The sequence below is a fragment of the Anser cygnoides genome, chromosome 13 (genome assembly GCF_040182565.1).
Source record: "Anser cygnoides isolate HZ-2024a breed goose chromosome 13, Taihu_goose_T2T_genome, whole genome shotgun sequence".
Classification (NCBI taxonomy): domain Eukaryota; kingdom Metazoa; phylum Chordata; class Aves; order Anseriformes; family Anatidae; genus Anser; species Anser cygnoides.
Window position 1 is genome coordinate 5,650,661 of NC_089885.1, and position 27,492 is coordinate 5,678,152.

Sequence of the window (27,492 nt, forward strand, 5' to 3'; positions counted from 1 at the left end):
TTCCCTGCTCATTGCAGCACAGGGTGAGCACGAGAACCCAAACCAACTTTGCCTTTGCTCCGTCCTCTTGCAGGCTGCACATTGCTTGAACTTCCCATTCCTTACGAATGTGCCCGTGCGGAATTAGCTTTGGGCAGCTAAGGACTGGTGCATGTGGCTCACACATCCACCATCATTGCAAAGGCAGCCTCTAAAAACAGCTGATGATCTGGGGAGGGCACCAAGGACAGGCAGAGAAGGGGAATTATTCAACATCTCCGCACAGCCGATCGTTAGCACAGGGGGTGTCGAAGAAGCTGGCTCTGATGCAAAGTTTCCGTTCGAAGTAATCACACTCTGGCTTCCTCCAGCATATAAATTTGGGCTTCAGTCCCTTGTACAAGAGCACACAAGACACAAAGGGGAAAAGCAGCAGAGAACATGAATGTTTGCCATCGGCTTTGCTAAGTGAAAGCTTACAAATTAAAGCTGCAAGACCCAGCACATCCATGCCTACAGTCATTACGGGGATGGTTCCGATTTTAGGACAGGTTGAACTTACTTCTCCAGCACTGGACTACGGAAAGAGCTGAGATGACCAACTTAGACTAGACAGCTAACTAGAAGCAACAAGTCCCTCCTTAAACAACAACGACAGCCAGTGATTTGGGTCAGAACGAAGCCAGGCCAGGATGGGACTGTCATCCTCTGCTTCTGCCATCCAGAGCCATAAAATGTCTCCCAGAATCACTCTGTGGTTGGAAAAATGTAACTCGCTTCGCCCCTTGCCCATTGTCCTGCCATGTCCCAGCTGGCAGGACCTACCTGAGGGTAAATCACAGAGGTATGATAGATGCCAAGGGCCCTGTCAGAGCTAGGAGAGCCTTTGGGGAGTACTTTTTGGCATTTCAGTTTCCTGCTGTAGCAAAGCCTGCGGATTTCTTGGGTACCTCGAGGTCCCATGCAAGTCGGTCTTGATTGTGTCAAAGTGCTCCCAGCAAGGCAAAGGCTCCAAGCAACCAGAGTGCCAACCCAAAACGCTTTGCATATAAAGCGAAAAAGCGTACTTAAAAAATACTGAAAGCTTTTAAAAGACTCAGTTTGACCTCATTTAATTTTTTCCCTGCTGCTTGAAATTAGAAGAGAAATGAAAATATATTTATACATGTATTTATTTTTTTAAACCAAAACCTGGGCATTACACAGAGCAAGAAATAAGCAGCCTCCTGGGGTTCACAAGGCAGCTGCTCAACAACAACTTTGCATTTTGCATGACGTGCAGTGATACCAGTGCTCTTTTTGCACAACCACCCACATCTCTCCAAGGACCAAGATGGCACTGATGCCCCTAAGACAAGCCTAATGCTTTGGCAGTCCCCTCTTGCTGTCTCCACCTCACGCTTTCCCATCCAAAATGGAAATCAAGCAGTTTCTCCAGAAGCCTGGCCTCTGGTTTGGAAGTATAAATCTTTTTGTACTAGCTCTGCCACCTGTCTGGTCTTCAGCTGTCAATGAATGCACCCAATAAGAGATACCCAAGCTCACAAATCTATCTCAAATTTATAAATCTTGGCAAAGAAGAAATTTCTTTCTGGCAAAGAGCTGATTTACAGACCCATGCATCTTCACTCAACGTGGGGCAGAGGTGAAGGATGAATTTTCCAGCACTGCTATTGTAACCACATTTATATATCCTACTCTAGCAGCGTTTAACACAGTACCTCTGATTCATAAGCCCCAGCACAGGTTGCACACCTGCCTGTTCACTGTAATTCAGGCTGAGCAACAAGCTGCCTAATGGCAACACCAAAGGAGTCCCCGAACTCATCTCAATCAGCACCCAAAACCAATTCTCTGTCCCAGCGATGCATGGGTCTTCAGCACACCTGTGTCTGAGCCGAACACCACACACAGGTCTGTGTGCTCATGAGAAGCTCCCTTCCCTTTCCAGCTCCACATCCTCCCTAGGCATCACCACCAGAGAGGTAAAGTTTCATAGCTACTCCTTCCCCCCTTCCCAAACTTCAGCAGTATTTTTGGTGTGTTGGGAGTTTTAATTCTCAGCTGCATTTGAAAGGATGCTCTAATGTCAGGCTCTATTCTCTGTCAGAAACACGTCTGGTTTTGAGATGACTCAGGACACAGACTATTTTGGTTTTCATGCATTGGGTAGCAATATTGTGACAAAACAGAATAGCACACTGGTTTCTGAGCAGGTCCTGAAGAATGACTACAAAGGCTGCAAACCATACGGCTCCTCTTAACAGATTAAGAAAGTGTTAGAGTCTTTTAAGGTAGACCAAACATAGCCATGCACTAGTTAGCACTGGATCCTGAACACGGAAATGTTTGTAACGCACCTGATGATATTCCAAGATAGGGCTGGCAGGGCAATTTATTGCTGTAACAGCAACTCCATGGGAATATTATTGTTGCCTTTCTTTATTCTGTCCCAGAGGACAAAGAGCCCTACTAGATTTGGATCATTTTATCTTCCAGGAGCTTAGATGCTCAACAACCCTATAACCAGAATAACATTTTCAAGTTGAAAGAAGCAGTTGTGTTTCAGAAACAGGGTAGGACCCAAACAGAAGTGAGAGAAAAGGAAGGGATGAACTCCTTGTCTGTTGCCCTCTATCTTGTGTCTCAGCCCACTAAAATCAGGAGAGGAAACGGAGGTGATGTAAGGTGGCATTCCAGAAAGCCACAGAGGACTGAAATACCAGAGGTCAATCCCCGCACGTGTCCCCTGGAAGCCAAGAAACACCCAACACAAGCAGGCCAGAGAAGTCGGTCTCACTGCGAACTTACTGCTTCTACAATGGAAAAACAGATACACAGAGGCCAGGTCCTGCTTGGAAATCACATTTCGTGAAGGCAGCTCATCAGATAACAAAGGGAAAATATATACAATAAAGGACTGGCAAGGGGGGACAGGTAGAGGAGAGGAAAAGAGCCACAGAGACACAACCACAGGAGGCTGGTTTCCTGCTCTTGATTCCAGTGGGGACATTCTTGGCTCCCAGATCATCCTTTGTTTGTCTGGCCTACAGGAACAACAAAGGCGAAACCTCTTCTGCCCTATTCACTGGAGAACTTTCCGTGCATCACACTAGATGCCAGCTAGCAATTCTGTTGTTTTGCACTATCCAGAGTTTTATATGTTGGGAACCAGTGAAGTCAGACACAAGTGATACCAATCCCAATGATACCAAGCGATACCAATTCCCACGGAATAACCAAGGCCCCCAGACCTCAAACATTCAGCAAAAAACACCCCCACACAGAAACAAGGAAGCACATCAAACAAATGTTACAACTTTTAGCCGTTTTTTCCTGATTTTTTTTGACTTCCAGAGAAAGACATTGACATCCCCAGGCCCACAACAGCTTTTACTTCCTCAGCCAGCAGCAACATTCACAAAAAAAAAAAAAAAAAAACTGGATTGTGCCTATATTTGCAAAACACTTTGAAAAGAATCAGTCAAGTCAATCTGTCACAGAGACGGTGCTGGGAGCAGTAACAAATCCAAAGGACATGTGGCAAAAAAGGGATGGGGTAAAATATATCATCAAGACCATATAGCAAATCTGTAAGCAGTTTTGAAACATCACGGTTCCCTCTACCTGCCAGGAACACTCAGCCAAAGAAATGGGAGGCCCAGTGCCTCCATTAGACTATAAGGCCTCTGATATATATTGGAGGGAAGCTAGTCTGGTGGGAAAGGTTAATGCACTTATTCTTTTATTGCTATAATAAATATTCTATAAATACTATATATATATAATATTAATATTGCTATAATACAACTCTAATAGCAAAAAAAAAAAAAAAAAAAAAAAAAGCTCAGCAGTGGCTAAAGGACCCACAGATTCAGGAAGCTGTAAGTAAACCAGATTGTTAGTTTCCAAGGTTAAACATGCAGTAGGTATATAACATCCCTGAAGCAGGCAGAGGCACAGTTCAACAAACACCTTACCGAATATTGCAGCTTCACAGTTCCATGCCTGAATAAGGTCCATCGACGTCTACTGTTACTGTTCTTGTACACCTCCACAGTCTTTGAAGGCAGATCATTCTCAACAATTCTCCGTTTCAAATCTACAGGGGAAAAAAAAAAATGACAAAAGATAAATGGTGTGCTTTAGCTCAGGCTGGGGGCGGAGGCTGTTCTTTTAAATGAAAGAAACAAAATTGTTTGCAAGAGACTCATTCAACCTCTTCTTTAGAAAAAGAGAGCAGAGAGTATATTTAGGTGCTTTATTCAGTGCTCTTGGGATACAAGAAAAATAGTGCAGCTTGGATACTACAAAAATGCAGGCACAAACTAAGAGCCGAGAGCCAAATTAAGAGGTGATATAAGCAGGTGGGGTCAGACAGGCTGGGTGTGAAGCCAGAATGCTCTCCTGGCAGCACAAGAGCCTCATCTTCATGCACTGATATTAGAAATGAAATCGTTCTTTGGGTCATAACTGCTAACAGTACCTCTGCAGAAACCCCAGCTTTACAACCGTTGTGGTCCATATGATGCAATATCTTGAAAAAGATACAGCTTCTCGAATTCATGCAGAAAACAACAATAGAACAGTCCATAAAAGCTGTTTTTCAAAGCAATGTCTGCTTCTCATCCTAAACATTTCAGGCCAATCCTTCACAGATGCAATCCTGATCTAGCCTTAAGCGATTTATACTATTTACACCAAATCTCATCTTGGCCTTACAGATGGTACATACCCAAGCACAAAACAGCTTGTAAAGAAGAGGCAAATGGCGGAGGAGGGCTGGCAATTCACCTTTCAAAACTCAGCTCTACTTTTCTAATCATCCCAGATTTTCAGTTCCCCATCCTATCCTTTTCTTTTTGGGGGTAAAGCTGTCATTCTGTGCAAGACTGGGTTTTCCCTCCCACATTTGGCAAGGTTAGACCTCAAACCCTTCCCCAAACCTGGAGTGACAGACGCTGGGAGGAAGGAGCCGGAGCCGAGCACCACGCGTGCCCCCACGGCAGCTGCCAGCACCAGCTCCTGCCAGCAGGCGCACGTGGTCGGGGCAGTGCACGGGATAGATGTACGTGCTGCATGTGCATATGTGCTTCCACGGGTGTTCCCATCGCCTGGATGCACCTCTCACCTCAGCACAAGTTCCAGACTGTGTCAGTCCCGAGGGCTTTGAAACCAGACAGCAGAGGGTAAAAGGTCCTGGGCTTTGGGGAAGTGGTGATGCACAGCCCAGGACCTCTGCTCCTGCGATTTGGGTCACCTTTACCTCACATGGCCAAAGCATACTCTCCCTGAATGCATATTGCAAGCTCCCTGCTCCCAAATCTCATAGGTGGGGACTCTGATCGGCCCAGGACAGCAGCACAGAGCAGAGCGGAGCTGGGACCCTGCCTCAGCCCTGACACGGCTGGGTGGGCAGCAATCCTGATTTTCTTCCAGCGTTGCTGGGAGAGAGATCGCGCTGAGACCTATTTCCTAAATGCAATGCTGACGTAGGCACCCTGCTGTTATTTTTAGCAACATGCGTTTCACTTTTTAGACTCGCAGGAAATCAAGCTGCAGTGCAAGTGCCGGTTATAGCAAGAGGCTGCTGGCAGGCTCCAGAAGAAACGCGCCGATGTAGTAGCACTCGGGAGCAATGTGCAAACACAGTAATGATCACGTTTTGAGAGATGCTTGTGCTGCTCCCTGCGCGCTGAAAATGTGTGCACCCCTACAGAAGAGCCATCAATTAAAGAGGCGCCGCTTTGCCTTTTCCCTTCCAGTTCTCCTTCACCCTGACGTGCTGCCACCATCCATTAACTGCTCGGATCCCCTGGGTGCTCCCAAGCAATGCCTGCACAGTCTGGCAGCGCTCCCGTACTTGCCCATTGCTAAAGCACAGGATTCTTAGTGTTAGCAGTATCCCTTCAAGAAATAATTTTCTTACTGTAATTATCAGTCTTTTTAACTAGAGGTTCACAAAATCATGTCACCCATTCACCTATCGGCCTATTTACCTGCCAACGCAAGACCCTTCCAGAAAATACTTTCATGACTTTTGTCATGCTTTCTGTAGTGTCATTTTGAGCAAGACAAATTATAATTACATTAATCAAGTGCTGCAGAGGAGAGCTCATCTCAGTCTTTGGCTTACGAGATTCTCTACCTGATCGGGAAGAGTACCCAGAAGGAAAAAAAGAACTCATTTCTTGCTGTTTCCAAACAAACATCAGACCTGAGTTGCAACCTCAGTACCCATCACCACTCGCCACCTCCAAATGGCAAGCACTCACAACAGAACCTGGTAACAGGACAGAAAGCTAAGAGGAAACTACCAAATTAAAACTTGCACAGAAGTTGCTGAACAGCTTTTACACTTTATGCACCTAACTGTTCATCTTCTCATAACCACGTTATAGGCAGTGTGTTCAGAGACATTAAAAATACAAGAAAAAAAAACAACTCTACAGCACATGGCTATCAGAGCCTTCTCACCAGGCTCTAGGGTTGTAACAGGAGTGGATACAAGCCACATTTGGGAGTTTTTTCAACCCACTGTAGCCTTGGCTGACTCTGCAGGATGCACGGGATAAACAGATAAAGTCAGGAGGAAAAATACTGCAAAGCTACTCACAGCGTGGTTTGTCAAATAGCCTCTCCGCCTCCTCCATCTCCCTGATGATGTTCAGGATCAGGGAACTGGAGGACGATCTCTCCATAGTGATGTTGTTGGAAGGCATTTGCATGGACAGTTGAGAAGTAGAAGACACCATCTGGCAAGAAAAGGGTCAGAGAAGAATTTTACCAATGTGTTAAACTCAGAATTAAGCACACATTTAATAATATTTTTTTTTCAAGACAGTGCAACACACCTTAGACTTTCCTCACTGCAGTCTGTACCCTTGTCATGTTTTTTTACTGAAAGATTAAGTTCTGCTGGCTGCGGTGCTGGGCTGCCCTAATTCTCCCTGCATGGGGCTCCCTACCTTGAACACAGCTCATGGTGCTCAAGTCCCAACAATTTCCAGTGGCACTGAGTCCCCAAGGCACTTCTGCGAGTAACGCATGATGAAGACATCTGCATTCCGCACAGCTTTTTGTCTACACTCACATCACCGAGTCCCAGCAGGAGCCCACACAGGGAGCAAATTAGCTGGTGCTGAGGACCCGACATCCACATAAGCATTTTGGGTTGGCTTTACAGCACGCAGCGAGGGCTGGCAGCTTCCTAAGGGATGGCAAGTCAGGAGCAGGGAAGCTGGCTGCCAGGATGGGGCCTCGCCAGCCAAGCCCCATCCCTTGGTGCCCAAGCAAGGGACCAGGACAGGTCTGGAGAGGGCAGCCAGGGCCAGACAGCCTCCAGATCATCAGGTGCATTTGTGGTGTCAAAGCAGGTAGGCAGCTTTCAGATCAGACCCAGTGAGACAGCTCCAAGGTTGAGCTAGGAAGTCAGGCCCCAGGTGGGCATCGAGCCCAGCACAGCCTGTGGATGCCTAGGACACAACTGTGGCTGAGCTAGAGACCAGCATATGTGCTACAGGGCTCAGTGAAAGACTAAGCACTCAGGGCTGGACTTAAATGGGCTCCTGAGCCCATGGGGGTGCGGGGTGGAGGCCCCAGGTGAGGCTGCTCAGGGCCATTCAGGCCCATTAGTGCATCCATAGGAGGGTGGGGACTCGGCAGCTGGAGATCTGCTTCAATTGGCACTCCTGAACTGAACTAGGAGAGACACCCTTTGGTGGCCTAGAGCAAGCAAAAGAGACTTCCCATCTGGATTTTTTGCCAGATGACAGCTAACTGTGCCCCATCACCTACCACTGACCTCCACGTATGGCCATGCTCAGCAATAAGAAGTGGAAAATGGGACAAGAGAGAGAGCTTTCCAGAAACACCTCCAGCACTTAAAGCACATATGACTAGAGCAATGAATTTGCAATGGTGAGCTTTAGGAGAGCAATCTGCTCATCTGCGTGCCTGTCCAGCAGAACAATAGAGGGATCGGCCTGTCCTACTACAGAAATAAAAGTTACAAGTTTTTCGAATAAAGCTGGGATACCCACCAAGAACAATTCCTGCAAACCTCAGGAGTCCTGCTGGCAATAAGATCTATTGTGAATTACATCTGTAAGAGCGAATTAAGTTAGTAACAGGATGTCACTTTCTTAATTCCCCCAAATCTTAACAAAACTCTCCCTCCCAGGCATTGCCAAAGGTCGTCTAAGGTCTTCTCCCAGCTCCATAAGCAGAAGCCTACAGATGGCCTACGAAGAGGACAGGAGGTGAATAAACAGAACAGCGCTGCTGTTATCGCTGTGCGGTTGGAGTCATCGGGAGGGCAGAGGGAGCCTTCTGCAGGGAGAAAGGACTCTTCATATACGTGGATTTTAATTACTTTGGTGGAATACGTAACTGCGAAAGAGCAGCTCAGACTTGCAGGCTGTCCTCCTTCAAAAGCTGAGCCTGGCATCGCTCAGCTGCTAACAAAGGTCGAATACAAACACACTGACCTTCGTGCAACCCGGTATCTGTAAAATCGAGCCTCCTTACAAGCACAGCCAATTTTCAGATACTTCCTACCCACCCTACATCTTCTCGTGGTGGCTTCCCTCGTGGTTGTGGAGATGTAACTGACAGCCTGAAGCTGGCCTGGCCTTGCTCCCTGCCAAATCCACCAAGCACCATCAGCTTTGGGCCGCGCATCAGCCACACCAAGGAAGCCGGTCCTTTGTGTTCCTCTTAGGAACTTTTCCAGTCTTGGGTATAATCTTAGAGTGAAGACATCAGCAGAAAAATCAGTTTAGAAAGGTAAGGAGAAGAAAACGGGAGGGCTTCTCACTAGGGGGCTTTTAGCCTCAATTTGAGAGAGATCTGTCAAACTTCCATGGCCTGCTAACAAGTGGGTGCCCTGCGGTTTCCTGTTTCTGTCCTCAGCACTCCAGCAGCCCCACCTTTCACTGAGGTGCTATTGTCTTTATTTGCAGGTGAAGAACAAAGCAGACAGGCTAGAATTCCCCCAAAGGTGCAGCTGGGAGTCTGTGGCTGAATTAAGGCCTGACTTCCCATTCTCTGCACCATGTCCAGTGCTCCAGTACGCTTCTCTTGACTGGGTAACAGGTGGGAGGGGAGAAAGCCAAAGCAAACTTCCCACCCAGGGAAGTTCTGGACCCAGTCCCTTTAGCACAGAGGCCAGCAATGCCCATGAGTCCCTGTTCATATCACCACTGTGTTGGTACCAAGGGTGGCAGGAGATAGCCTGCAAGGCTGGGAGCTAGAGGAAGGTAAGACCCAACAAGTATTTTAAGAAAACGTGGAAATCTCAGTTATCCATGTGTTCAGCGTCTGGTTTTATATACATGTGAAACCCATCGGCTTTGCAGACTCGACCTGCCTTTCCCTGACAATGCTAAAAATGTTTCCAAAAATAAAAAATAAAACACCACAACACCCTACCCCATTATAGAGAGCACTAAATACAGGCTGTAATTCAAGATTTTGCTAGCACCTCGTGGCTATTACAAATACGAAAATCTGAACAGCTTAGAGCTTTTGTCTCTTCTAAAAATAAGATGACTGTCAGACACAACCATATTAAAGGCCATAAATACACAGAATCTTCATTCTGCAACTAAATCATGCCTTGCTACAGACTTGAGTATAGTGCTCCTTTGGCAGCAGGAGGATTTAGAAAGTAAAGCACTCTTTCTTAATTTGTGCTTCTTTCATAAGCACAGCTAGCAGCAGTAGGCTGAGCCAACGCAGCTTACTGGCGATAACCAGGAGACAAGGAGAGCTCTGAAGATACCACTCAGAAATACACATTTTCCCGGTTAGTGTCACTCAACAGAGCAGGGAGGGAAAAGACGAGTCACCTCATCAGGCACACTTCTGCAGCAGCTCCCAAAATGTTCTGTGGCAGAGAGACACATGATCTCCAGATAAAGGTCACGACGGGAACTTGCTGCACAGAGTTTGCAGTTTCCCATCAAACACAGAAAAAGAAAGTTGCTCCATCTTCCTCTTGCAAAAAGACATTTGTGGCAGCTGCTCTAAAGCAAACCTCCAAAGCTGTGGGAGGATCCGAGACCTCCGGATCTGCCCCCAGTGCCTCAGCTATCAGTAAGGCAAAACTGCCAACGCATCTTCTAGCGTGTGCACACGCAGGTAAACCAGTAACCCTCTGCCTCCTGTCAGACCCACCACACAGGTCCAGTTTCATATTTCCCCACGTATGGCAATGCAATGTGCAGCTGCTTCTTGCACAGAAATCACAAAACCCCCTAAAAGCCCTGCTCACAGGCCACCAGTATGGGCTGCTTGGCATCAGCACGCTCCACAGCGGGGAGCACCTTCGCGGCATCCCGATGGGTTAGCTCATTTGCACTCTTCCAGCAACCATAATTCCCCCAGAAAATGGCATCTCAGAACCAAACAGGGACATTTCTACACGGGGACACAACAGCCAGCAGTAAGATGCAGACTGTAAACCTCCTGTGGATAAAAATCAAAATCCTAGGGATAAAACTAAGGCGTTTTCTTCCTTAAAAAATAAACCCGTATTTCACAAATAGACAGCAGAGGGCAGAGTAAGACTGCAGTGAAAAGCTTCCTGCACCTTCACTGCAAGAGAGAAAATGCAAGGGAGCTGCTCTGCAGTGCTCAGTGCCTGTGCACGCCCCCGAGGTGGCCAAGGGCAACCTCTCTAATGGCAATAAACCAAAACCATGTTTCAGAGAAACCTGAGTTCCTACAAATCCTAAATTGATGTCTTACGAAAAAGTCAGGTGCATATTTTGCAACTGTTCCTCGTGCCATTCACAAAGCAGGTATCAAATCCCCCACAAACCCTGTCCAAGGACAGGGTTCTTGAGGGGATTCACAGCCTCTCGCTGAGGCAATCAGCTCCGGGGCAGACGCGTTCTGCAGCTGAGCAGGGGATCGAGGCGGGCAGGGCTTTTTTTCTGGCATCAAGGCCACTCAAGGCAGCTGAGGGAGCCGCCAGGGCCCGGCTGTACAAAGGCAGCCCCTAGGGAGCACGGTGACCAGGATGTGGCATGTCAGGGTGAGCAGGGAGGGCTCCCTCACCACGCTTTTCCAACGGTCTTCCCCAATGGTGGTTGTAACCTGCTCATGAAGAGCCCGGCCACGGTATCCACCAGGCAGAAAAACATGGCCTCCGCGTACTCTTGCAGCCTCTCCAGCCACAGTCACCGATGTGGCTACCCAGCTGGAGGTCTCGGGGAAACACGCGGCTGTCCAGGTCTTGGGCTGCAGGGTGTGCCCGAGTCTTCTGCCGGTGTCCGACGGCAGCAGCGGTGGCTGTGCCTGTGGGAGGTGTGCCCTGGTTGAAGACTTGCTCAGCCTGGTGGTGGAGCTTCAGGAGGAGGTGAGTAGACTGAGGAGCATCAGGGAGTCAGAGAGAGAAACTGACTGGTGGAAGCACACTCTGCCCTCCCTGAGACAGACTCACGAGCCTGCCACAACACAAGTGTCTCCTGCTACACAGAAGACAAAAGTTCTCCCATCCCACCAGGCAACAGGAGGGGACCTAGGCCAAGGGGGGGAATGGAAGCAGGTTTCTGCTAGGGGTGGTAGGCGAGCCCTCTCCCTGCCCACCTTACCTTCCCATCTACCCTTATACAACAGGTATGAGGCTCTAGAACATGACAGTCAAAACAATGATGTAGACGAAAGCCCATCCCAGTTGGAAGGGGTGCCTAAGGAAAGGCAATCTACCCCCCGCATCACTACATCTTCTGTCAAGAAAGAAAGAAGGGTTATGGTCATGGGGGACTCCCTTCTGAAAGGGACAGAGGGCCCGATATGCCGTCCAGACCCAACCCACAGGGAGGTCACTGCCTCCTAAAAGCACAGGATCAGGCAATTCCAAAATTTTGGAAGTCAAGCAGGCGGGGCAGAAGGCCAGCCTGGCTGACCAGGGATCTTCAAAATGTGTGCTGGAGCTTAGGCAGAAGAAGAAAGTGTACGGCTGCTGGAAGCAGGGTCAGGCAACATGGAAGGAATACAGGGACGCTGTTCGTGTTTGTAGGGAGAAAATTCGTGCGGCCAATGCCCAATTAGAGTTGAAACTGGCCAGGTCTGTGGGACACAATAAAAAGTTTTTTTTAAAATATGTGAACAGAAAAAGGAGGACCAAAGAAAACAAAGGTCTGCTACTTGATGGGGAAGGTCACCTCACTGACAAGGACATAGGCAAAGCAGAGACATTTAATGCCTTCTTTGCCTCTGTCTTCAACGCTGATGATGGGCTTCGGGACCCCAGGTGCCCTGAGCTGTAGGACCGTGACAGTGGGAATGATAAACTCCCAACCAATCCTGAACGTGTGTAGGATTTGCTGCTCCACCTGGATCCATACAAGTCCATGGGTCTGGATGGGATTCATCCCAGGGTGCTCAGAGAGCTGGCTCACGTCATCGCAGGACCTCTCTCAATTATTTTTCAGCGGTCTTGGGATCTGGAAGGTCCCAGTAGACTGGAAGCTGGCAAATGTTGTACCAATTTTCAAGACGGGTAAGAAAGAAGACCCTGGCAATTACAGGCTTGTCAGTCTCACGTCAGTGTCTGGTAAAATTATGGAGAAGATTATCCTTGAAGTTATGGAAGTGCACCTGGGGGACAATGCAGTCATTGGTCCCAGCCAACATGGGTTCACGAGGGGTAGGTCCTGTTTGACTAACTTGATTTTCTTTTATAATAAGATCACCCATCTAGTCAACCAAGGGAAACCAGCTGATGTGATCTTTTTGGATTTCAGTAAAGCTTTTGACACGGTTTCCCATAGGATCCTACTGGACAAAATGTCCAGCATACAATTAAACGAAAACATCATACGATGGGTGAGCAATTGGCTGACGGGCAGGGCTCAAAGGGTTGTGGTAAATGGGGCCACATCTGGCTGGCGGACAGTCACTAGTGGGGTCCCCCAAGGCTCCATTTTAGGGCCAGTTCACTTCAATGTTTTTATAAATGATTTGGATGTAGGACTAGAAAGTGTTTTGAGCAAATTTGCTGATGACACTAAACTTGGAGGAGTTGTTGACTCTGTTGAGGGTGGAAACGCCTTGCAGAGAGATCTGGACAGACCGGAGAGCTGGGCGATCACCAGCCACATGAAGTTTAACAAGAGCAAGTGCCGGGTCCTGCACCTGGGACGGGGCAGCCCTGGCTATACGTACAGACTGGGTGATGAGGCGCTGGGGAGCAGCCCCGCAGAGAGGGATCTGGGGGTTGTGGTTGACAGCAAGCTGAACATGAGCCAGCAGTGTGCCCTGGCAGCCAGGAGGGACAACCGTACCCTGGGGTGCATCGAGCACGGCATCGCTAGTCGGTCGAGGGAGGTGATTGTCCCGCTCTGCTCTGCGCTGGTGCGGCCTCACCTCGAGTACTGTGTGCAGTTCTGGGCACCACAGTACAAGAAGGACATTAAACTGCTGGAGAGTGTCCAGAGGAGGGCGACGAAGATGGTGAAGGGCCTAGAGGGGAAGACGTATGAGGAGCGGCTGAGGTCACTGGGCCTGTTCAGCCTGGAGAAGAGGAGGCTGAGGGGGGACCTCATCGCGGACTACAGCTTCCTCACGAGGGGCAGAGGAGGTGCAGGCGCCGATCTATTCTCTTTAGTGACGAGTGATAGGACCCGAGGGAATGGTGTCAAGCTGTGGCAGGGGAGGTTTAGGCTGGATATCAGGAAGAGGGTTGTCGCACACTGGAACAGGCTCCCCAGGAAAGCAGTCACTGCTCCGAGCCTGTCAGAGTTTAAGAAGCGTTTGAACTGTGCACTTAGCCACATGGTCTGAATTTTTGTGTAGACCTGTGTGGTGCCAGGAGTTGGATTCGATGATCCTTACAGGTCCCTTCCAACTCGGGATATTCTATGAGTCTATGATTCTATAAGTTCTTCATGAGTTGCCCTGATTTCCCTACCTGGCACTTTAAAAAAAAGTCATCATTTCAGCATCAGACAGCAGGGACCCCAAAGAAAACGACTGGGCTTCATGCTCAATCCTACCATTTGTCCACAACCACATACCATTCCTACAACCAGCACAGACTGATGTGAGCCTCAGCAGAGCCTCCAGCAGCAGAGCAGGGCATAAAACTGCCTCACCCCCGACAAACAAGGCTGCGCCATGCTGGCAAGTGAGCTGGCACAGCTGCCATGACTGCCACCACCAACAGATTTCTGCTCCATACAAAGAGGTATGTGTGCAGATGCTACAGAAGGGGGATGAGAGTTAATGGGGGTGTCTGCTGACTTCAGGAGGCCTTTTCATGCGTGACTCCCCTATCCGTGGGACTTAAGAGGCTTCCTAGCATCGCCAAGCTGGACAATAAAGATTTGTAATACCCAGAACCTAGTCCAAGATGTGATGTCCACTTCAACGATACAACAATTTGGCTTTAAAAGACTCGTTTTTAACAAATGGGAATACACTGCCATAATTAGAGCAACCACCATTACCGACCTTTCACTTTGGGCTAGGTATTTAACACTGCTGTCATTCTGTGTAGAAGCAGATGAAAGGCAGCTCTGACCAGACCCTAAGTCAGCATGTAGTCACGTTAGGAAAGCATTTTACTCAAATTATACACCCAGCTCCTAAGCAAGCCTTTCTGCCACAGGCTCAGCACCAATTTATTGAGGCCATATAGCTTCTGACAGGCTTGGAAAAGGGAGAGCTCATTTAGATCTTCCAGGGAAACGATGAGCTCTACAAGATATGGTCCAAATTTCTTTTCTGTTCTTACACTGCATGCCAGCACTTTGTGTGGTATTCTAGATGTGGCAGTGTAACAAGCACCACCTAATAAAAATCAACTGTCACCACCAATACTACTTTTTTAGGTAAGAAAACACAAGGACCATAGTGCAATTGAGGAATGCCATTTGTTCACTCCAGACTTAAAAGTTCTAAATTTGCCAAAAGCAAGCACTCTTGTTGCAGGTTTCTACTTCAAATGAACGAAATGCAGAGAGAAAGAAAATCTAAAGTTAGTGCCTAGAAATGTATAAACATCTGTTACAGCCTGCTTCTAAAGGCACTGATATGAAATGGCCAAAGAGTCCTAAGTGGAGCAGCTCTGGCATTAACACTAACAGCCCAGGCAAATACCAGGCAGATGCCTCCTTTAAGTCTGATATAAATGCTGTATGTACTGTCATCATTCGTATGATGGTCTAATTAACTGAAAATTCCAAGATATAAAACCGGTTTCAGGTGCAAACCATCTTCGTAAGTAGTACAGTAACGATATGGTCTTATGGAAAACGTTATTAAAAGTTTACTAATACCTCTCCTTCCTTGCACAGTCCGGAGGTCATATACAATGAAGGGCAGTAGTCACTGCAGTGAAAGTATCCTCCTTTGTCATGAAGCATTACGGCGTTTTGTTCTACAGCTGAACTTCCTCTGTGCTTTTTCACGCTGTGATCAGTAGGCCTGACAACCGCTTGTTCACCTGTAGAATATTTTGAACAAGCCTCTACAGAAAAATCACCATTAACAACTGGAGAAAGGCCCAGCTCCTCAGTATCCAGATTATTCACAGGCAGATCTTCAGAACGTGGCCCGTCCATGCCCACATCCTGCGTCTTCTCCGGAGTACTGACCAAGTCTTGAATCTTCACGTCATCTCTAGACATGTCCTGCAAAGGCAAGTCAGGATTTCTCAGGTCCTGCATATCCACTTCTGTCTTCAAAAGCTCCTCTGCTGCAGCTGCAGATGAAGCCACCTCTTCAGAAACTACCGAAGCACAAGACACATCATCAGCTTCAAGTTCAGGTAAAGTCACCTGTGGCAGGTGGATCAGAGCTGTAGTATTCACTACAGAAAAGTCACCACTAACAGCTGGAGAAAGGCCCAGCTCCTCAGTATCCAGATTATTCACAGGAAAATCTTCAGAACGTGGCCCGTCCATGCCCACATCCTGTGCCTTCTCCAGCGTACTGACCACATCCTGAATCTTCACGTCATCTCTAGACATGTCCTGCAAAGGCAAATCAGAATTTTTTGGGTACTGCATATCCACTTCTGTCTTCAAAAGCTCCTCTGCTGAGGCTGCAGATGAAGCCACCTCTTCAGAAACTACCGAAGCACAAGACACATCGTCAGCTTCAAGTTCAGGCAGAGTCACCTGTGGCAGGTGGATCAGAGCCTTAGTGTTCACTACAGAAAAGTCACCACTAACAGCTGGAGAAAGGCCCAGCTCCTCACTATCCAGATTTTTCACAGCAAGATCTTCAGAACGTGGATTATCATCCATGTGTAATTTAGAGTGCCTCTCCAAGAGTTCGTGCTCCACAGCACTGAGAAAGTCCTCAGGTTCTTTCATCAAATCTGCCTGTGGAGTTTCAATTACATCCTTAGATGTTTCTTTAGCATTTAGCACAGTGACAGAGTCACCTGAGAGCTCTGGCAGCTGGGAGACAGGTGGTTCTGGCCCAAAGGAAGAAACCAGTGTTTTGTTAAAGCAATCATGCTCGCTGTCTAGGACAGAGGAGCCAAAGTCTTGCAACATTTCTGCGGCTTTGCAATGCTGCACGAACTCCTTACATGCTGAGCTCTCACAGCCCAGATTATTGAACGTGCCTAAATCTGGGAACTGCAGATGTGCTTCCACCATGGTGGAAGCTCTTGCACTCTCATTCTCCATATCCAAGTCCTCTCTCTGGGAGGTGGCATCCTGCCTCCTGCTTTGGAAACTCCTCCAAGACCTTTCTTCATCAGGTGAAAACAATTTTGAGGAGCCTCGCAGCTTCCGAGTTGCCTTGGCCACACTGGTGAATAACCTCTTAACTCCCAGAAAGCAAGCGACTTTGGATACACTGATTGATCTCTTCTGCTGGCTAAAATTCTCTCCATATTTCATATCAAAGTACAAAGAAGTGGAACGATCAGTTGTATTTCCTAGGTTCTGGAAATTGGTTTCAACTCTTTCATCTGGAAGCTTTAAATCACCTTTGCCAGTTAATGAACTTTCTTTCGTATATCTGAAGAGTTGAAAGCTTCTTCTTCTGCTGCTCTGTGGGAGCACAGTACACCTCTCTTCATTTTCCCCTTCTGTATCTGAATGACTCTTAATAAAGTTTTCAAAATTCAAAGACTTGCTCTTTCTAGCTCGTATTTTATGGTAGTTTGTATAATCATCTTCACTGGGGACGATAATATCCCTGAGACATTTAGTTTCATTGGCATCAATGTCTTTCAACTCAATGGCTGTTGAACCTGAGTAGCGAGAGAGCCTCTGATTTTTACCCATTTTCTTAACCCCCTTGATGAATGTTCTTTGCAAGTTGGCTGAATTGTCCTGCTTCTTGGTGACACAAGCAGCCTTTTCTCCGAATCCTCTCAAATCTACTTTATTAGGCATCCTGGAGGTTGCTGGCTTTCTCACCCCATCCCCGAAGGGTGGGTTTTCTTCTTTTGGGGCCTTACATGTATCCTCTAGTATGATCATGGACTGGGGTCTTGTTTTATTAATAGAGGGTCCTTTCTTTTGTCTAACAGAATTCCAGATCTTCTTGACTTTGGTCTTCTCATCCATGGGTTCTTCTTCCTGTTCATTGGGGACTTCGTAACCATAGATGCGGTGCTCATTACGACCGTGTTTCACTATTTTGATACTCTCTCCGCCCACATCAGCTTTGGAAATCCTGTTTGCATATCTACTTGAAGCTGGAGCAGTATCCAGGTAGCTGTCTATATATTCCATTGCTCTGGCTCATACGCTGCTGTCAGGGTCACACATGAATTGTCTTTAGACTGTTTTCTTCACAAGACTTAAGGAAAAAAAGAACAAAGGAATAGAATTAGGATCAGAAAGGTGTTTTTTTCAGAAGACATACTTGTTAATGCAACACAAGTCAAATCTTATCCCAGCCACAGTGGTAGCTTTGCCACTGATTTCAATGAGACTGAATTTTGCTCCCAAACAGTATAAAGTATAGAGCAACTCAAATCTGATTTAAATGACTGAAGATTTAGTGATCACAATAAACTTCCTGCATTAATAAAGTTACCACAAAGTATACGCAGAACACCATAAAGCACATGTTGGTCTTGCAAATTGCCACTACTCTTAACACATCGGAGTACATGACAGAGAGAGAAAGAGGAAATTACAGTAAAGTGTCCCTGTGCATGTCACTGTCATGTCCCGCCGCCCCATCTGCCAGGAACCGACAATGCTCTCCCACTGAGTTCACTCTCTTAAGGCAGGCACATTCAAAGAAAAGCCAGGATGAGCCTCTTCCTGGAAATCATGTAATTCTGAAATAAATTCAAAACCAAAAAAACTCATGGAATATTCAAGCCAGGTTTTCCTACTACAGCTATGGCACCAGCACGGGAATCCCTCAATGGAACTGGACTGCTAAATGAAATCTGCTTGGCCACCACTCAATGCTACACAAAAACACGTTTCCATCAAGTGAGTTTCAGCCTAAGTGAACAGGACTAAAACCTGTACCCCATATACAACAGCAATGGTAACCATTCCAAACTCTCTGAGGGAATTTGGACTCCTACGCATGCAGATAATAAGCCTTCCTTTCCAGTGGTATACACCTGCCGTGTCTCACTGCTACAGCTTCATGATGTGGCCCTGGGTTTGCTGTCTACCTGTGCAGCACACAGACCTGCGCGCCAGGTACCGATCAGGGTTAAACTCCCCCAGCTCCCGGTCCCACTCTCAGGACAACAAAGGGAAGTGAAAGTAGAGACAAGAAAGGGTACAGCCCCAGAGACACAGACTTGACAACACAAAAACTCTGCATTTTCCTCCAGTTTTAATTAGTGAATTAGTTAATTTTAACTAGTTACTGACGCCATTAAAATTAGCTAGTTACTGGCATCAGCTAACGTTCCTACCTCTAGTTATTTTAACTAAGTGACATCTAATACCTCTGCACAGAATGCTGAATTAGTAGCTTTCACAAGAGCCTTGGAAGAGAGGGGAGGGACTGTTGTCTCACAAGGCACCCCAATTAAAACTGGGAATGAGATTCTGAAACTACTTGAAGGGGTCCAGAAGCCCAAGGAAGTAGCAGTGATACATTATAAAGCGCATCAGAGTGGCAATTCAGGCACTGCAGGAGGAAATGGAAAAGCAGATGAGGCAGCCATACAAGCAGCTGTAGGTGGAACTATAGACCTATTACCTACCAGGAAGGTATCGATAAGTACCTCAGAAAATACAACAAGGAAATTAAACTGGCTGAATTATTAAACTGTGTTAAAGATTCAATTGGATGGTGGGTAACTGCTCATGGACAATGGACAACTGAGACACTGAAGCAGTAAGGTTCTACTGGAAGAAGTAATCCCCGGGTTACATACCCCGTGGAGGCCACAGTCTAGTGGCAAGGTAGAAGGAATGAATCAAACATTGAAAGGACAAATAAGGAAATTGTGCCAGGAGACACAGTTACACTGGACGCAGGTTTTACCAATAGTGTTACTCAGACTTTGCATAACTCGCAGGGCACAAGAAAAAGCAAGCCCATTTGAAACACTGTACGGGAAGCCTTATGCTGTAAATTTGACTGGGAAACCTGATCAGATGCATGTAACTGTGAATCAAGCACTTACAGATTTTCTTTTCTTCTTAGCAAAAACTTTGAGTCTTATCCACAGATACATCCTAGTAACGGCACTGATTCCATGAGCTGCACCGGTTCACTTCTCTTCTCCTGGAGATTAACTTTACCTGAGCCTGGAGGGAAGACCCCTAACTGAGAAGCGGAAAGGACCATACCTAGTGCTGTTAAGGGCAAATATTGCTGTGCAGCTTAGAGGGATTGACTTGTGGATTTGTTACAGCCATGTGAAAGCTGCTCCTCCAAAGCTGTGCAAAACTGGAATAACAGCCTTTGAAATTGAAAACCAACAGTTAATGGACTACAAATGTATAGTCTGAGATTGTATGAATTGAAGTATATTTCTATTATTGTGATCTGCGTTTTATATATATAGAGAGAGATTTTCTGTGTAAAGGTGTAAGTTTCTTTAAGTTAGAAAACGAGGGGGTTAAAAGCATTAAATGCATTAAAGCATTTTGTTGGTTGAGTGTAGTCAGGAAGCCAGGGGGTGAAGGAAAATAAGAAGTGGTCTGAAGCCAGAACACCCATTTGGAACTGATAGCTTCCCTAATGGGTTTTCTGAACTCTTGCAGTGGTTGTCTTCTTGGTTTCTAGATCTGAAATTATGGATGAAGAAAATTTTAGTCCTAACAATAAGGGTAGTAACATTCTTTGTTTGTATGTACATACTAATACAATGCACCTGTGGGTAGGTGCTGCACCAGGCTGATGGATAGGTGAGACTAATCTAATCTAAATTACGTAAGTCTCAAAGGGGGTAATTATGATGCCAGTAACTAGTTAATTTTGTTTCATTAACTTTGTTTCATGAGAAAAGATGTACAATAGGTATTTCAAGGAAAGGGCAAAGATGACCCAGGTCTTAAAGATACCTAAAGGATAAATAACTAAGAAACTACTTAATCAAGAAGACCATTTTGTAAGGAGGAAATCCAACACACTTGCTTTTGAGTTTGTTACTATTCAACCTGTTGGAAACAATTGGCTGGAAAACAACAAGATAGTTACAATATGAACTATCCATGAACTATCCTCATTACAATACTAAAAATCACACCCCTAGTCTGAGGAACCCTGGCCCAACAAGAGACCCTTCCCCTCTGAGGATGCACAGAATGATTTTGTCACGTCAGCCGTATGCTAACTATGTAACCAATTGGAAATTAGAGGATTGTACTAACACGTAAATGTTGTGATAAGAGGTTGTATTAAGTGTGGCTTGGAAAGTGCCGGCTTTGTGGGAAATCACCTGGTACCCAGACTTGCGCAGTGCTGAAATAAAACAGTATCTCAGCCAGAAACTCCAGGTTTGAGGAGTTTCAAGTTGTGCGGCCAAACATATATGGCAGCAAAAGCCCAAAATGACAAAAGGTCCCTATTTTTCCTCTTTCCCGTTTTATACTTTACTGGTTTTGGCTGGGTGGATCTTGCACAAGGGGAGAAGATTCAAAAGAAACAGACTTCTCTACGAAGTCTTTGGAGGGATGCTAGCAAAGAGGAGAGAGAGGCCACTTCCCACATGAGAGGCATTAACAGGAGACAGACTCTGTGTGGCCCCTCCCTAGAGAAGCAACGAAACCTAGAAAGGCAGGGCACAAGGGTGACTTTAAAATTAAAAATAGCTGTGTGTTTTTTTTTTTTTTTTGAAAAAGCACACAGGTTTGGCAGCATTACGGCCCTTAATGACAAATAAAATCCGAGTATGGAGAATGGATGCAAAAGTACCCGATTAACTCTTACACATCTTTCTGGGACACAGGAAAAGGAGGTTTTGAAGACAGCATTTTGGACATAGTTTTGAGGGTGCATGTTAGCTGGAAAACCGAAACGGTTAGTCATCCCCCTGACCTTTTTGACTTTTCTGCAGGTGCAGGGGCAGATGTCAGGCTGTATAGCAAGCTGCTGCCTAGAAGCTAAGCTGCAGCTCTCTGCACGTGAGGCCTTAGCCACAGACACCGCGAGGTGATGCCACTACCTTATGCCACCCCCTGAATTACCTCGAGCCAAGAGGGTGGCACGGCTGGGTGGTTGTGGCTGACACGTGTGGACTGCGAAACAAACAGCTTCTCCTCTGGCTACGAGAATGGTTTCAAAACCCACAGCAATCAACCAGACACCGAGAACTGCTCCAGCCTACAGGAGTTACGGGTTTTTCAAAAACCCAGCCCTGTGCACCAGGCCCTGTTGTTCTTCTCACCACAAATCCACACCTTCATTCCCAACCTCACCTTCCTTCTCCAGGTAACTGAGGCTGACAGATGCATTAGATTTGCATAAAATCCCGTGCAAATGGTACCAGGTGTGTTACTCTAACATCTGAGCCATGACACCCTTCCAAATTCTTTGGATTTTATTCTTTTTTGGCATTATCCAAATCTCTAAGAAAGAACTCGGTGCTTTGTGTCTCATTCCTGACCGCATAACATTTCCTTGGCAACAAGGGCTTTTCTTGCATGATACAGGTGGGAGTAACAGCAATTTTCTTCCATTTAAGTGTAATTTAGCAGAGGAATACAAGAGCAGAAAGAACACCACGTGCCCAGCGAAGCTGACACTTTTCAGGGATTTACAGGACTCTGAATTGGGCCCGGGCAGTCGGGGCTGTCACAAGGCTTCACGCAGGAACCAACGATTTTCTCAGGCAATCTTCTTACGTGCTCGTCCTTAGTAAATGCCAACACCACTTCAGATCATAACAGTTATTTGTCAACTAGCAGAAGGGGGGGGGGGGGTGTTTGGTTTTGGTTTCACTGTTCAGTGCTGTAAAGCTGTCCCCTAGCTAGAAAAAACACCAAAAACAGCGGAGAGTTGGGACCTCCAGCTAAAGGGCTGTACACCAGTGCCCGCCCTGCGCTGCCTCGCCAACCTCATTCTGCAGCACAAGCAGCCTGCCCCGAGGGGACGGCGCCCCAGCAGCAGAAATGCTGCCTTTAGTTTTCTCCCGGTGAGCCACAGGAACACGCAAGCTCCGTGACAGGAGGAAGGGGCAGGGGTGGGTAGAGCTCCCTCCATCCCTCCCTCCCTCCCCAGCAGTTAGAGTTTTGCTGGACGAAGCGGCTGGCTAATCGCAGAGCAGGTCTCCAACCAAGCTCTGCGGGGTCTCTCCCACCCTGGCTTTCTGGAGCGAGCTTCTTGAGTGGTCTTCAAGTTGTTACAGACCGTGAACATCACCAATTACACCTCAAAATTCCAGTTTTATGCAGCCACTTTTCCTTTTCAGAAAACCAGCTACAATTAAGCCTGTGCCCCAAACGGGCTTGTTTTTTCCTTTCATTAACAACCCGATGCTTCCAGCACTGTCGAAGCTGGGCTCTGTCGAGGCACCGCCAACAAAACCATCCGTCTCTTTTCTCATCTGCTCTTGCTGCAGAGCAATGACTCAGGACACCTCTCCGAGGCTCTCAATCCCTCTCTCACCTTGCACTAGCAGAGCTAAATTTGCTTCAAAACCCATCGGCCACCCATCGCGCGGTGCTGCCGGGCTGGGGACGGCGCAGCAGAGGCGCCAGCGGCGGTCCAGCAAGGCGGCAGCCGGAGCTGGAATGCACCGAGGGCCCCTGAGGACACGAGTTTCCACTCGGCTCTTCCTCTGCGGGATATAAAATCACAAACAAGAAGGAGCCTTTGGCCATTGTTTGCCGGGGAAGGGGGGTGACAGGGAGAGGGCACGCGGCACAGCCTGCCAGAAGGCACGGCTGAGCTAAGGAAGTCCTGCCTGGGCTTCGGTGTATCCGCTCCTCTCCAGGAGGGGCAGGGGGAGGCAGGAAGGAGAGAAAATAGAGAACAAATGATCACACAGCCCTTGAGAAAAACCTGTCTGCTCTCGGAGAGCGTATTAAGCCCCAGCATGCAGCACCTCTCGCTATACAAAAGAAAAAGAGGAAAGAAAATCCCACCGGTTCTTCCGCTACCGTGTCCTAACGCTGAAAAAAAAATGGGAGGAAACAGATGTTAAGCTCTCCAGCACCAGGAAATTATCTCTTTCATGAGGGTACGTTTACTTCAGTCTATTTAGGTAAAAGAAGCAGCAAGAGAATCATGACTTCTGCCCCTTTCTGTCTACGTCTCCACGGACGTTTCAGCCTCCCGGTGCTGCTCCAAAGGACCAGCCACAAGGCAGCTCTCGCAATTTCACAGCGTGCACCCAGCGGCAGGAGCCAGCGGTGCTCGAGCCCCTCCCCACCCCGCAGGTACGGCAGCACGACGCTGCCCACGCCGCGGATTTCTCAGCCCCTGCAGAAGTTCAGCATCTGCTGGTTACAGGACAAGTCAGACGCTTTGCTGCTGCGATTTGGGACAGGCACGGTGGTATTATGGCTTTAAAAAAAAAAAAATAGAGGTGGAAGGAGCGAGAAGAAGAAACTTGGGTGAAACATCTGCTAAAGGGATCTCCAGGCCGTTAGCAAGCGCAGTTATGGCTTTCCAGCGCCCGTAGGAAGCGACCGTAGCATTTAACCAGCATTTCACAGGCTCTGCAAAACGCATTACACAAGAAGTTAAAAAAAAAAAAAAAACAACAAAAAACCTTTAGGAGCAGGAGGTGGGCAGGAGATCAGTTTGGATCCCTCTCCAGCCGGGAGGGAACAGATCTTGGTGAAACACCAAGCAATGCTCAGTGGCAGGGGGGGATCTGCAGCCACGGTCTCACCACCGCCGAGGACAACCCGCCAGACAACACTAAGCAAACGCCGCGTTCCCCATGGCAGCGTGCCTCTGCCCTGAGTGGTTTTCACAGGTCTAAGCCCAAGATTTTACAGTACTGGAACCGTGTTTGTGTTTGTTCCTTCAGTGTACACCAGGCAGGCGGGTGGATGCGCAGACAGCTCCATCCCCGCAGTCGTACGGACGGAACTCAAAACTTTGGTTTGAGTAAATCAGTTCACTCAGGTATAACTTACACGTTACTTCCTTCCCACTTCAGGAAGCTTTAGACTGTGCGACGGCTGAACGCAATGAAATCGGAGCAGGAGACTGATTCACCTGCAGCTGAGGGACAGGCAGGGTTGCCCAGCTGCATCTGTCAGATCCATTGGACTTGTGCTGCCAGGGGAGGGACCAGCTCACTGCTACCATGAGCAGCCCCACACGCGGGGCTCGGTGGGCCCGATAAAACAGTGTGGTGGTGCGGAGAGGTGCCAAGCAGCTCAGGGGGGTACCAACACCCGGCCCTGCATCACGCCGAGCCCTAAGACCTGCTGTCAAGCCAGCAGCAGCCCTGGGTCTGCAGTGCTTGCACAGAGAGGAGAGCCGCCATCTAACTCCTCGCGCAAAGCCAAGCAGCAGAAACTTGAGAAGAAAACTTGGGTGTATGGAAATCTATGCTCATTTGGATCAAAAGGTGGAGAAGGTATAGGTGTATATATATATATTGTTGCAGCATTATCCCTTGCACACCTGTTCACATTTTCATAAGCCCTTTTTTTGCAATTCTGAATTGTTTTGCTATACAGCAAATGAAAGTAAGGTGAATACCAAACAGATCTGAAGGGATACTTTTGCTGTTTACACCTCGGATGCACAGGTACCAGAACAAAATAAGGGAGTCAGAAAACACGCTTATCCTCCACAACAAGGCTACGTTTTGATGCACGACAGCTGCTTCCCCGGATCTCCTCAGGTATTTGGCACCGACTGTGGCCATCGTAACAAAGAAATAATTGTCATCACATTACTTAGGCTGTTCAGTAGTCACTTAAAAGTAGTTAATTACATTTAAGAGCATTTAGTTACAACCTCAGTAGCAGCTATAGATACTCTGATACCACAGTGATGAAATGCTACAGCGCACGCAGACTATGGGGTCTACACCCACGCACACCCCGTTATCAGTTCAGAGGACCAGTCCCAAGTTGGAAGTGACCCACAAGGCTCATCACTCCTGGCTCCACCCAGGACTCCCTGGAAATTAAACCACACATCTGGGAGCGTCCAAACGCCTCTTCAACTCCAGCAGGCTTGGTGCTGTGACTGCTTCCCTGGAAAAACGGGGCTGGAACAAGTTCAGTGTCGAGCCACTGGCTGCATGCTTCGTGAGGACACTGGGAGGCGATGGCCTCATGATGCTCATACATGACTTTGCATTCCCAGTTAGCCAATTCAGCAGAAGTTCCTCTGCAGCTTTACAGCAGGGACATTTCCCTGCACTGAACCCCTTAAAAATACTTACCTTCCCCAAAAATCCTTCAGGAAAAAAAGCATGGCTGTCAGTAGCCTCAACGTAAGAACAGAAATCAGCAACCAGCACTCAGTATTTTGTATCTGACACAAAGATAGTGTCCAAATAATTGTCTATTGTATCCCAAAGACGGCACAGGAAAGCTTTTCCCCTCGCAGGGAGCCTAGAGGTCACACATGCTTCTGCCATAACATTTGCTATAAATAATCTTCGGCTGAGCAAAGGTTTGGGCCAGTTACAAAGCAGAGTAAGGCAGGCACTGCGCTCCTATCGGCTTCAGCCATTAGCTCTCCCCAGAGAATGCATACTCTACCCTATTGTTCCTGCTCAAATGTTTGAAAGAATTATTTTTTCCTTGCTTCTGTTGTCTGGGGACTTTATTTATATTTTTTTCTTTGACATGGAATCACTACGAGAAAAATCCGTGCCATCTTACGTGACAGCTCGCTGATGCCAGTATTGCAGGCAGGTGTGGAGGGTCACACGTACACATACTGCCGCAGCTCCAGACCTCGCACGCTGCGTCTCTGTGTTAACGTGTGTTCAGCGTATTGCAGAGAGACCCGGACAGACTGGAGAGCTGGGCGATCACCAACCGCATGAAGTTTAACAAGAGCAAGTGCCGGGTCCTGCACCTGGGACGGGGCAACCCTGGCTATACGTACAGACTGGGCGACGAGACGTTGGGGAGCAGCCCCGCAGAGAGGGATCTGGGGGTTGTGGTTGACAGCAAGCTGAACATGAGCCAGCAGTGTGCCCTGGCAGCCAGGAGGGACAACCGTACCCTGGGGTGCATCGAGCACGGCATCGCTAGTCGGTCGAGGGAGGTGATTGTCCCGCTCTGCTCTGCGCTGGTGCGGCCTCACCTCGAGTACTGTGTGCAGCTCTGGGCACCCCAGTACAAGAAGGACATTAAACTGCTGGAGAGTGTCCAGAGGAGGGCTACGAAGATGGTGAAGGGCCTGGAGGGGAAGACGTATGAGGAGTGGCTGAGGTCACTGGGCCTGTTCAGCCTGGAGAAGAGGAGGCTGAGGGGGGGGCCTCATCACAGTCTACAACTTCCTGGCGAGGGGGAGCGGAGGGGCAGGGGACCTATTCTCCGTTATCACCAGTGACAGGACCCGCGGGAACAGTGTGAAGCTGAGGCAGGGGAGGTTTAGGCTGGACATCAGGAAGAGGTTCTTCACCAAGAGGGTGGTTGCACACTGGAACAGGCTCCCCAGTGAAGCAGTCACTGCACCAAGCTTGTCTGAATTTAAGAAGAGGTTGGACTGTGCACTTAGTCGCATGGTCTAAACTTGTGGGCAGCCCCGTGCGGTGCCAGGAGTTGGATTCAGTGACCCTCATGGGAACCTTCCAGCTCGGGATATTCGGAGTCTATGGTTCTATGACTCTGTGATATTTAGCTCAGGATCAGAGACAAGGAGCTCAGTGCGGACGACAGCCCCAGATGCACACGCAAAGCTCGGAAGGACACCTAGCAGCTGGTTCTGCTCAAACGTTTTAAAGAATTATTTCGGCAGATTTCTCACCAGCTCCTTTACACTGACCTGAGAAGTCAAAGGGTATGAACGCGTACTTCATCGCCTCCCTCAAAGTCCTGCGCCTGTCTCCAGGCAGACAGAGGGGTGGCATTTCCCCTGTACTTGCCCGCCAACGGCCTTGCTCCGTACAGCAGCTTGAACAGGAACCTTCACTTCTTTCAGGTTTCTCTACCAAGCAGGCAAAGCCATCCCCGT

General features: G+C 47.8%; 1 protein-coding gene across 7 annotated transcripts in view; it reads right to left on the reverse strand.

The window, feature by feature from the left end:
• ARHGEF9 (Cdc42 guanine nucleotide exchange factor 9) overlaps window positions 1-27,492 on the reverse strand; it is a 185,398-nt gene that overhangs the window by 150,445 nt on the left and 7,461 nt on the right. For all 7 annotated transcript variants that reach the window (XM_067005070.1, XM_067005075.1, XM_067005074.1 and 4 more), the window contains exons 2-4: window positions 15,270-17,757; window positions 6,596-6,734; window positions 3,960-4,081 (exon numbers count right to left, since the gene is read on the reverse strand). In XM_067005070.1, coding sequence (XP_066861171.1) covers window positions 3,960-4,081; window positions 6,596-6,734; window positions 15,270-17,690 — 2,682 coding nt within the window. In that variant the 5' untranslated portion in view covers window positions 17,691-17,757. The remainder of the gene's footprint in view (window positions 1-3,959; window positions 4,082-6,595; window positions 6,735-15,269; window positions 17,758-27,492) is intronic.